This window comes from Eutrigla gurnardus (assembly GCF_963514095.1).
Source record: "Eutrigla gurnardus genome assembly, chromosome: 10".
NCBI lineage: Eukaryota > Metazoa > Chordata > Actinopteri > Perciformes > Triglidae > Eutrigla > Eutrigla gurnardus.
Genome location: NC_139924.1, coordinates 18,529,469 through 18,542,166, shown reverse-complemented (window position 1 = coordinate 18,542,166; position 12,698 = coordinate 18,529,469). Strand labels below are relative to the sequence as shown.

Sequence of the window (12,698 nt, the reverse complement as noted above, 5' to 3'; positions counted from 1 at the left end):
TTTCAAAAAAGAAAGAAGCCCCAAACCACAATTGTAAACTGTGGAAATCGATGCTGCGGGTTATTGAAACCCAGCTCAAATGTCTCACTCTGCCCTCTCTTTCTCTTTTTGACCCCCTTCCCTCTCCCTCCTTCTCCCCCCTCTGTCTCTCACACACCTACACACACACATGTAGTATATACCACACACACACACTTGCACACGAAGTGTAAACAGCTTGTGATAGATAGGTTGCTCCTCCCTGCCCCGTCTGTTTGCAGTGTTGATCCCTTCAGCAGGCCCTGCTTCTCCTGTCCACAGCGTCCGTCATGACTTACTACGTGGATCCAGTTTCTTCCTACCCGGCTCTTCACCCCTGTGACCGTCTGGGCGCAATGGTAAGACCTCCCTCGTAAATTACCTCCATGTTAAGGCTGCCTCAGCTACCTGGCACACAGCCAGCCAGGAATGACTTTTGTGTGTGTGTGTGTGTGTGTGTGTGTGTGTGTTAGCTGCAGGAATGTGTGCAGGAGCGTATGAGCAGTACGAGTGTGTGCAACTCTGGATTCCATCACCTCACGGGGAACACGCTCTATCTTAAGCTTTTTCCTGTTGAGCGTGGTCCACCAGAGTTACGCCTGTATCTGTACACGCTGTTCCTTGCGATTTCGTCAAACATTAGGAAACAGAACTGTTGATCAAGACAATTTTTTTTCTCCCTGCAAGGCTGCGAAATCGCCCTCGTGAACTCTGCTGCGTTGCGCAACCACCAACGCCGCCAACATGCACTTCTCTTTAGCGAGTGATATTGTAAATATCGGGGACCTGCTGGCCTCCAACCTTGCCACTAACCGATCAAGTTGGAGTCAGACCATCCCCGCCGAATAATGCTTTTTTCAGCCGAGCCGCTTCGCGCAGCAGTCTGTTTGCAAGGGCGCCGTCGCTCTAAACGCTTTCCAAATGAGGGAGCCGAACACAGAGTCAGAGACGGTGGTTGCCGGGAACATTGGGATTCCTGTCAGATGAGCGTTTCGAAGGGTGAAGGCCAAGGAGCGGCAAAATAAATGCCTCCATTTGTATGCAGAGTGCCGGCACATTAGTATAAGAGACCGGGGTTATATGCAAATGGCAACCCCACCCCGACCTGATAGAAAACATAGAAGGATACAGCTCCCTGCGTCCTAATTGGCTCAGGTGGTGGGGCTTGCCTTTGGAAATGAGGCTACTGTATACCAGGGCAGACTTGGTCAAAGGTGAACCTGGATCACTTCTCTTGCTCTATTCTCTTACATTTACATGAATTATTATAGCCAACAGCAGCAGGACCCAACGTGTTTTATTGTTATTACGGTTTAGTGATTGACAGTGCTTTATATGCTTCACAAAGACTATGCAGAAAACAATGGAGAGAAAAAAAAATCAGGGCTTTCAAGCAGCCGATGAGCAATTAAACAGAAAATGCCAGAAGCCACCTCACTGCAAAGTTGATCTTTGTTTATAAGATATTTTACAGCACAGTTTCCATACTGGAGTAACACATCTTCAGCAGAATGGCGTGAGGTCAAACCTTCAGATTTCTTCTAATAATACAGTCTAAGAACACATAGCGTGCCGTATAGTGATGCAGTGCTACGGAGATTGCAGGGGAAAAAGCACAGGTGTCACTAACGACACTAACGGCAGCTCAGTTCCATAACGATTCTGAGCCGTTCAAAGGATTCAACACGCATAACACGTTATCAATTACCCCCGGGCTTTTCCTTTTAAGACACAGGTGCATTTAATTACACCTGTCTGCTAACTGTCGACGCTGCAGCTCCTTCTTACTTACTTAATTCTTATTTAAATAAAAGGAGAAAAAACATGAATGAAGGAATGACTGAATTAATGTGAATCAATGCATGCACGACTATGCTTGGGACAATGCATGTGTGCAAAATTTAAATATTCATTATTTGTTTGAAGCAGGTTGTATTTTCCTATATTGCAAAACTGGTTAAATGGTTATGAAATAGAAAGAATGACACTCTTTAGTCAAAAAAAAGTGTGAGAGTTCACTCAATATCATGCAAATATCGATCTATTATTGACACAAGATACAAACAAAAATGGAGAATACGGATGTTTTTGTGGTTTTGTTTACTAGTTGAAATTGAAAAGGCATACAAGCCCCCGTCGAGGTTGTTGTCGTAGACTATATCCTGGACTACATGGAAAAGGATTCCACACTTGAACTAATCATACGGTATGGTGGTGTGTCGATGTTATCTCCACTATTATCCATGTCTCTGTCTAATCCACGTGGTTCCCTCAACGCCTATCTAATTTCTCCCCCCTTGCCGACTGGACTGATAGGAGGAGGCAGCGTCCCACGTAAACCTCTAAAGAACCTCGTAAACTGGCCTCCCTGATCCACTGGACATGTTTGCCATCCATAAAGCTGGCCGGCTACTGATAAATGCTGCAGCGCTTAAACAGGGGGCTCCTTATCAGATTGGCAGTCACTCTGGTAGCCAGTCTGTCAGTTACACATATGATGTATACTTTTGTGCACATTACAAATATATTTTTTTAAGTATTTTATTAAAAACACACTTAACTTAGAAGATCTTGTATACGTTACACACTCTTGTGAGAAAACACCAATCCCCTGTTCACACCGCTCTCAAACAGAAGCTCCCAACAATATCTATTGAGTTCCTTGTTTGTTGTCAAATGGAGGCTTTGATATACTAAAAATGGCCAAGTGGCTATCTTCCACCCTACTATCTCTTGTATCCACACAGAATTTCATATCTCTTCTGGCTGCCCTGCCAAGTGCTGACTTTAGACTTCCCTTTCGCTGCAGCCTCTTACGTGAACATTTCTGTGATAAGCAGGATAAATCAACACGGCAAAAGATAAACTGAATGAGTCAAATTTAGCCGCCGGAGGGTTATCACTGCGGGAAAACAATGAAGAAAAAAAATGTTGTTAGCAAAATCCAAGGTTACGCTGTCGGCCAAAGCCACAGTTTGATCTGTTGTTTTCAGCTTCATCTTGCAATATATCCCCAGGCACATCAATTAGTGTTATTGGTTAAGACTCCTCTTCAACTGAAGCAGTGAAAACCAAGCACACTGAAGTAAATCAACAGTGTTAAAATATACAGAATGAATTCACTGTAGCCATGCAGTCCGTTACATTCCGGCTTAACCGTTCTGTGTGTTGTCTGTCTCCAGAGGCATGGTGGAGGGGTGGCCGTGGGCCCTCACCCCCACCTCCCAGGTGTGGTCCACCCTCAGCAGCAGTACTACCCATCACAGCCCCTTTACGCCCAGGATATACCCCTGCAGGAGGTGCCCAACGGACACGACTTGTGCCCTACAGGTAAGACATGGACACAGACCTCAAATATGGTGCGAGGTACTGGAAGAAGAGGCAAAAATGCACATTCAGCCACTGCTAATACTATCGTGTGTATTGGATTTGTAAAGAAATATATTATCTGTATAAAATAAAAGAATAAAACGTTACCTTCCTTTTGCTCATATTGTACATGTTTCAATATATAACGATTGGATGACAGTTGATAGCTCATTTTCAATAAACAACTGAGAGCAAAAAAAAAAAAAGAAAAGACTTTGTGTTAACTGGAATGCTAAATGGCCGATCATTTACACTCTAGCATCTGCGTCTGCGGTGTTGACGCACGCGTTTAAACGTTTTTAGAACACACACACAGACACACACACAAACACACACAAACACACACACATGCAGCCTCCACTTGGCGTGTTGTTCTACGTCTGCTGCACAAGGGATGTTGGCCATGCTGACCCTGAGGGCAATGCCTTTACCAGATAACCCTTCTCAATTCTCTCTCTCTCTCTCTCTCTCTCTCTCTCTCTCTCTCTCTCTCTCTCTCTGTCTCGCCCTCCCTCTTTTCTCTTCTGAGGACATTTTTTTTTTTTTCATACAAGTTTTATTTTAAACTGGAACATTCCTTCCAGTGCATTTGCCTGTGCATGACTCTGGCCTCCTCTCCTTCTCAAAAGTGATTGATGCCGGCGAACTGGGACGCACGCCACGGGAGTAGGGTAGGGGTGCTGGGGGGCACAGGCTTTCTTCCGTCACCTCCCTGAGCTGGATGCAGGGGGCAAGACAGTGGGGGCCAAAGGGCGGCCATCTTTTTCCCAAGCTTCTGGTTTGGTCCCTGGAGAGGTGGAAGGGGCCTGAGTGTGCATATGTATATTGTGTGTGTGTGTGTGTGTGTGTGTGTGTGTGTGTGTGAGAGAGAGCGAGGGAGTCAGGATTTGATGGGATTTGCTGATGTTTGTTGCCAGAGACACACTCCTTTGGAGCCCTCACTTCATTGCTCCCAGCGCTAAACCGTTGACATAAACATTGCTGAGTGGAAAAAAATGACCGAGCGTTGACCTTTTTTTTCTCATTCTCCTCTGAAATCCTACACTATGCAGAGCACAGGTCTGAGAGCATGCTAGCCACCTGGAGATGTTGTTAGAGTCATTTAGCTCTTGTTGGTGGTGTCATACAGAGCGGCTGAGGTTTTTTGTGTGCTACCGTTATACATCGCTATGAGTCTGCGCTCACCCTGCAGCCGTTGGTTTGACTAATTTCTGTCAAACTGGAAATATGGCTCCCCTTTGAATATTTTTTACACTTGCAATTTTAGAACGCTCATTCAATTTGTATATAATTAGAGACTGGGGCCCGGCTATGTAAGCTTCCTCCTGCTGTGGAAGTGATTTGGTACCTCACAGATTTCTTCTTTGAAGTCACATATGCATACCATTCTCTTTTTTTTTTTTTTTTACCTCTGAGGTCGTGCCAGTTTTTAATTATGATTATTTTCCTCACTAACAGCGGACAAGCATTTAATGTATAATCAAGGACACATTTGAGTTAATCAAAAATGCTGAAATATAATGGAATATAATGATGATTTCAGAAGTAGGGACATGCTGAGTTTATGCTGTTTGGTTGTTAATGTTAAACTCATCAGCAACAATGTATTTATGAAAACAAATATGTGTAAATAAGGAAGAAATAGCCTTATTATATTCCTTAAAGCTGCATTAAGTGATTTTTTGGTCAATTGGAGGCAATCAAGTTGTGAACACAACATTTACTTATGTTAGTTTCTTATTTACACATGGAGGAATCATCATTCATATGGAGTCGCGTTTCAGGCAATTGTAAGCAAATTTAAATTCAGCATTTGCTCTCTTTTGGCTCCGTTTTGGCTTCCACCAACTGCTGAGGGATATATCTGGCTTTTGAATTGCTCCATGCTCCACTATGTTCACCGACTATGTTAACTGTGTATGTCTACATGTTGGTGCCGAGCAGTTGGTGCACAGTGGGTGAGTTTAGAGCTTTTTTCGTTGAGAGCAGCTCCCTGCTGTAGCCGAAAATGATGCTATGAGAGCAGCTAAGCAATGAGCTGAAACTCACTGTAAAGCTCCGTAAAGCCAAAGGGAGGTACAGATTCTGATTATTGTTTGTAGCTTTCTCCCATTCACGCATTTCTATTTGATATGTATTTATCCTGCAAATAGTGCTTATGTTTTCTGTGAAATAAGACTGAAATTGAAATTCTAACAAGATTAATCAGACATTTCAAAATACTGTCCGAGCACAATATTTACAAGGCGATCAAGATAAGATTAAGCTACAAAAATGTTTTTAAGCACCACATTTAAGTAATCTAAGTTGACAACGTTCTTAACTTTCTCACAAACTCAAATCCGCCGTTTTGGATTTGGGGGGTTGACATAATATTTTATTGAACTTTTAAAGTGGGTAAGTTACATCAGCTTTTTTCAGCTTGAGTCACTTCTTCGTGAACCGATTGGGGGTTATGAAATGTGCTAGTGTGAGAAAGAAATGGTAGGGAGCAGATGTGAGGCGGGGATGTTGGATGTTAAAGGACCATTGCATGTTTGGCCCAGAGCCCAATGTCACACACACGGCTTCCTGACAACAGCCATGCCATAGTGGTGTTTACACTAACCCAACTCCTCTTCACTATCCAACACTCACACCACGGGAGCCTGTTGTAAACTCCCATTGTGCACAGTCACTATAAATATGTGTGTGTGTGTGTGTGTGTGTGTGTGTGTGTACGTTCTCAGTGAAATCCAGGCGCAGATATCACACACATGCATACGCACTCCACCAACATCCTGCAGTGATGCACACTCCGCATATTCATTCATTAAATTCACACCCTGCACTCTGGTGTGTATTGTATTACAGCATCCTCCCATTCAGTAAAAACTTACAAACACACACACACACACACAAACACACATGTCCACTCCCAGGCACTCATGAGTTCACTGTACATTTAAACATGCCCTCCCATTTAGTACACGCAGACACAGCTGTGATCAGGCACTCAGGGACCATTGGCCTCTGTTTTATTTGATGTGATTTGACAGCTGGACGGTTGGAAGAGGAGGGGGACGGGCTGGGAAGCAGGGAGGAGGAGTGGGCGGAATACAGTTTGAGGAGAGAAGACGGATAAGGAGAGGGATAAGTCACAGGACTGAGACTGGGGTTGGTGGGAGGAGAGGCGATGAGGGGAGGGGGAGGAGGATCTGGGATGTGGAGCCTTGGGGGAGGGGGGGTCCTCGTCTCTGATGAGGGGCACGTCCTCACGGGCGCAGGCCCATTTTTTATAACAAAAAGTAAACAGGCAGCCTGCGGGGGTCTGGGGGGTTATGGGAAAGGAGGAAACAGTGATGCTAATCAGACCGCCGCACACTTCCCCCTCCGACAATAAAACAAAACAAGAGTGGAAACACGGAAAAGCGGCAGACAACTGTGGAGGAATGGGCCACACCGTTGCCATGGTCCTAGATTTAAAACCACATAGTGCGATGACAGTTCTGAGGCAAGACGTGTTCAGCAATAAACAGAGGAACGAGGTAATCGGTTACTACTACACTGTACATGTGTGCAAAGGCCGAGGTATTTTTAGAAATGTGAACTGTTATGAGTTTCCACATTAGACTTCTGAGAAGTGGTTGCATTGTGCGTTGACATTTACGGTAGAGACTCTGGAATGTCCACAGCATAACTCAAAGTACTGCTTGCTGCTTAACTATTCAACTATAAGAATGGTTTTTTTTGCGAATCTCTTTTTTTTTTTGTTTTTAAAGAATGATTTTCTAAATGAATTCTTGACCTCACAGACCAGAAAGTCAGTCGGCCACCATTTGTGTCGCTAGTTTGTGCGGTGAGTGGCACTAGTCTGCCTGTTGGCAGCGCTTCGGCCGATTGGGCATGGATGAAACCGGAGGCCGTGGGTAAGAGAAAAATCACCCCGATCGGCAAATCAGGGCACAAGAAGAGAAATGGAAGCGAGGAAATGAATCAAGACTAGAGGGCAAACACAGAAGGCTCCTCATCTTGTCTTTATATTCCAATACATAACTATTGGCTAAAGGTGTGAAAATGGACAAATGCTGCAGTTTTAGGTCTTCAGTTTTCCATTTTTGTATGAATACAGGCTAACGCCACCTGCTGATGCGGGGAGTTATTTCCTCTCATGCAGGCGCAGAATGACAGTTAGAACTCTTCGCAGTGTGTTCAAGTGCAACGTTTTGGCCAAGACAGACGAGAAACCCCCCGTACATTCCTTGCTAAAGATGCTCTGCTCTAAAGGCAGCATCCAAATACCCACCGGGCAAACTTCTCTCTTTTCCTAAAGTTCTGTGAGTTTTACTTCTGGGAAGGGTTCGTGCGCTCACTTCCTCTTGGTGGTGCGGTGACTAATTTCAGACCACTTCAGTTGGAGAACATGCAGTTCTGAAACACATGCAATCGCTGACGGGCGGTGATGCAACAGATGCCGGCTCATCGGGAAAGGTGGCGCTTTAATGAATCCTAAGAGAGGCCTCCCATTGTGTTTAATGTCTGTACTGTGAGCGTAGCAATATTCACACACTGTTAACTGCAATGAGTGTACACCGGTGCCGGGAAGAGTGAACACCTCGTACTTTGCCTTCCGACGTGCGTTCGTCGTTCACTCGGTTCGCGTCCATCCGGTAGTAGGTGACGGTCAATCCTTCCCTATTGTGATTCAATAGAAAGAGTGTTTATTCAACAGTTGATGGAGTGTAACAAGCAGCTGCTGCGTTACCATAGCCAGAGAATTATCTTTTCAGAGTGAACTGATCTTTTGAGTGTTGCTACTTACTGTGATGCGCAACCTTCATTTATTCAATGAGAAAGGAATTAAAACCGCAGACTGATGTGTTCTTTCCTCTCAGCTACAGGGACGAGTGGAGCTTTATCTGAGAGCGTGGTGGTAGCGGGGAGGGGGGGGGGGGGGGGGGGGCAAGACGAGAAGAGGGAGGTCTGGGAGGCAGAGAGACTCAGAGGGGGGTGGGGATAATTGAATTATCTGCACAATGGAGTGATGGGGGGCACGTGGTGCCGCTAATGGAGGAAGAGATGTCCTTTTTAGCGAAGCTAATTGTTCAGAAAAGAGCTGAGCCTTTGTTCGGGGAGGCCCCGCTACTTTCCCAGTGCACTTACACAATTTAGCAGAGCGCACACACACACACACACACACACACACACATGGGATACACCACTCCTGTCCCAGCTAACCCTCTGATCTCAGCAGGAGTGCATCCAGCCTCTGGCACCTTCAGACATCATCCACCACAGATAGAGCTGAGACTGAGCTACTAGACAGAGGCCACAAGGACCCCACTGTTTTACTGTCTGCTGTCTCTCTCTATATGTGTGTTCGTGTGTGTGTGTGTGCGTTTGTCCGTCACCCATCTGAGTGTGTGCGTGAGTGTCTGTAAATGAGATTGATTACACGCTAAATGCTGTCAATTCGCACAAAGTACCGAGCCTGTCAGGCCACATTCATTGTCTGAGATGTTTTCTCACTTTTGTCGTTGCTAAGTCATCATTTCGGAGCGAATATGAAAGAAAGCGCAGCGTCGAAATCTAAAAAAACTCTTGCGACTTGCTGCGAGGGCATCAAAGTCAAACATCACTCGACAGCTGTATGGGTCGCTCTAAATCAAATAACCTTTCAGTTAGCTCGGTGAAAAGTAGCAGGTGCAGCGACTACGTCGAGGGATCACAGACAGGCAGACAACACAGATGTGCCAGCGAGCCGCAGACAGCGAGGAGAGAGAGGGAGCTTCTTTAGCTAGGGGTGCCACGCTGCAACGCCAAATGAGTAACTGTCAAAACCATGGCAACAACATGTGCCAGTTGAGGGGGGAAAAAAGAGACACTGAAACCATAACTTGTTTGATAAGGCCTCAAGTGTGCTGCCTGGTACTGGCTGATTGTTTGAGGAGAGTAAGACAATTAACAATTCCTTTTGTCAAAATAGGAAATTACGCAGTTTTGTTTCGACAATACTTTTTTTGTTGCTATTGTGCCAAACTTTGACACAAGCAGTTGACTACGAGAGCACAACTGAATGATTAATATTTAACCATTCCATTTTTTTGTTTTTTTTTTGTTTATGGAAATACTTTTCCCGCATATCAGTGTCCTGTTCATGAAAATGTGTTTTTATTCAAGGTCACTGTACAGCAGGCTGTCGAGGGGCCATGGAGATGGTCATTGCTCTGAGAGACAGATCTGTAACACACTGTTCTGAGACACGACAATATATTCAGATGTTTCCTGGCAATGGGAATTTAAAACAACAATTACAATTTTACTTCAATAGCTGAGTGTTTTTACTTGTTATCAGTTAGACTAAAATACAACGTAAATGCTTAGGTAGGATACTAAAGATGTGACCGGTGGAAGAAAAAACCCAAACTGAAGTGGGCTCTGACGACAGCTCAGATATTAGTCAGCAACGCCATTAAACCCCTAATGGCTACCCTCAGGCACAGAAGGACCTGGGCTGTCCTTTTAAGAACAGGTACGAGGGAGTTCATTAAAAGAAAAAACAAAGAGGTCCAGTCAGGGACTGACTGAGATGAAGTGAGAAACACTGTCTTCCCCCCTCCTCCATACTTCTCCTGCATCACCCCCCTCTACTTTGCCTCTGGTGAGGCAGCTCCTCTCACCACAGAACCCACCAGCACTCTTCCCAGACGAGGCTCCTATCAGGCCAATGAAACCTGATCCAGGGCTGCTAATGGAGCCAGTGAAGTACCACCGGTTGAAAAAAAAAATCCATGTGTGATCAATACCCGTGGCTCGCCAGTCTCCATGCATACACGCGTACAGTACAAGCATCACATTGATGTGCATTGTATGATGTGGATGTATGGAAAAGGAGTGCTTAGACCAAGCATTTATTTTCTTATTTAAAAGCAGCAGGTTTGCAGAGGAGTGAGTGAATAGTGAATTACTATTATCATCGGCTTTCTGGTAGTGAGATGTTCCCGAGTAGCAGTGGAGTGGAGCCTTACTGAGGACGAAAAAAAGCCACATCACTCTTGTGTCTTTGTTCTTTTCCAGTGGCAGGACAAATTCCTGATTCGATTTCCAGCAAGGCATGGTCATTGTTCCTGATTATTGTAGATAAAAAAAAAAAAACACAGACATAGAATAAGAACAGACAGTTCGCCCTGTTCAAACAACATTTGCATTGATGGTCTTGGTGACAGGAGACCCGGTCTGATTGATTTTAAGGTGTACGGCTGACCTATTTTTAAACAGCGCACTGTTTAGGCTGAACATATACATACATTGTAATACTTCGCCTATTTTAAGGAGGTACTTTGTTTGCTAATACCTGATACAACTATGTAAAGAAGAAGAGAGAAAAAAGACAGTTTTTTTTGTGTTTGTTTGTTTTACTGATCAGTACAAGGTGAACAGGAAATACTCTGAGGTGTTTATGAGGGTGAGTTACAAGTTATGAGGAAGCCTGGATGTGCAGAATATAGGAGGAAGACAGGCCGGACTCTCCTTTTAGTTAACGGCTCTCCGCACATAAACTAGTCCCTGGCTACACTGTCTGCATGTAGCTATTTTAAGATCTTAAAGCAACTCCAAAGACACAATTCATTCAGGGACCCACGTGGTGTTTTATTTAATGGCATGCCTTGTGTTCCATTTGTTTGGCATGAGAGCTGGTATGATGGAATGAACTGTTCGCTGTCATGTTTGGGAAGCACTGTGGTTAGGCATTACGGTTCGCTCTCGGGCTCCTCGGCATCTCCCCGGCCTTTCTCACGCCTATAAAAACGCGAGCAATTTGCGGGAACATGCGGGCTAACTCACTGCGTCTGATGACGCGCAGGGGTCTCGGGCGCAACGGAGACACGGGGGGGGGGGCTTGTGCGCGTGAGCGTGTGCGTGCAATGGGTTGGGTGTGTTTGGGCGGTGTGGTGGTGGTGGTGGTGGTGGAGGGGGGGGGGGGGGGGGGTTGTAATTGAATTGTGAATCAACTGGCAAGTCAGCCCCGAAACCCCGCCCCCTTTCAGCTGTCGTCGCACTCCGGCTCCTCGCGATGCAACGCCCATAGGCAGAAGCAGAGGGGGAAGAATTGAGTGAGTGTGTGTGAGTGAGTGAGAAAGAACGAGGAAAAGAGGGAGTGTGTGTACATGTACCGGAGAGGGAGGGAGAGAGAGAAAGAGAGAGAGAGAGAGAGAACGAGAAGTTAGGAGTCAAACAAACTGAATTGGCTTTTTTAGTGTGAGGGGGGAAACAAATAGAATTGACCGGGAAGGAAGAGATTTTCCCCCTTTTTTATATATTGTGCTTCTTTTATTTTTGTTTTGTTGGGAAGCTGCTAGAATAACAGAGGGACGCGGCGTTATTAAGTCACGCTGATCTGATGGTCATGACGGCAGCTGTCGATATGAAACCGACGTTAACAATCATAAAGGCTGAAAAGATGGACGGTGAGTAAGGCTCATACACTACCAACTCAACTCTTGCTGTGGGAGCTTTGACAGCTAACGTTACTCCCGGGTGTTTTCCTTGTAACGCGGCCGGCTTGTACGGAAAGCCGTCCAGTTCATGTTGATGGCTGATCGTTTCTCGGTAATTACACGCGCCGGGAGGGACGTGACGTCCCGAGCGCGTTTTCGCTGTGTGAAGACGGCCGCCGGTTGCTCAACATCGGACAAGACGCAACACTTGAGAAACATGCAATCGCGCCGGAGGCTATACAGTCATGTAGCCAGTTCACGTGTCAACGAATCAATCAGGAATCCTTTTTATAATGAGAAATGTATTGATATGATGCGTGTGTGTGTGTGTGTGTGTGTGTGTGTGTGTGTGTGTGTGTGTGTGTGTGTGTGTGTGTGTGACATGGGGGTAAAGTTATTTTCTACATGTGTGGACTCATCACAAAAGTAGGCTCAGTGCTGGCAGTACATAGTCTCATCACATAGTGTGTTTGATTGACACAACACTATGACTCTCCAGTGTTGATATTATTTGGTGTAGGTGACTTTCAGACACGCTTGCATGTTTTTTTCCCTCCCTATGAGCTTTGACGTGTATCCTTGAACATGTGGTGTACTTTAAGTTTTGGCATATTTAATTGTTTAGGTCGAGTAAACGCTTTGTAGTTTTGTCGTACTCTCTTTCTTCCTGCTTTGATCTCACTGGGGATCTTTCTCATCGACCCCCTCCTCTCTCTCTCTATCTCTCTGTCTCTCTCTCTCTCCCCCATCCAAATACACATCCCTGACCCTGTACCCAGTGCCATTCTGGGTGAGCCGGGGCATTCTGCCCAGCTGGCATCGGAGAGAGGTAGT

General features: G+C 45.4%; 1 protein-coding gene across 4 annotated transcripts in view; it reads left to right on the top strand.

Moving 5' to 3' along the window:
* Positions 1 to 244: 244 nt before the first annotated feature.
* ets1 (v-ets avian erythroblastosis virus E26 oncogene homolog 1) overlaps positions 245 to 12,698 on the top strand; it is a 33,972-nt gene continuing 21,518 nt past the window's right edge. The window contains exons 1-2 of one of the 4 annotated variants that reach the window (XM_084020412.1): positions 245 to 377; positions 3,201 to 3,348. In XM_084020412.1, the coding sequence (XP_083876538.1) occupies positions 309 to 377; positions 3,201 to 3,348 (217 nt within the window). In that variant the 5' untranslated portion in view covers positions 245 to 308. Of the gene's footprint in view, positions 378 to 3,200; positions 3,349 to 11,574; positions 11,835 to 12,698 lie in introns of those variants that run through there. The other 3 variants (XM_084020411.1, XM_084020410.1, XM_084020413.1) reach the window with 3 other exon arrangements.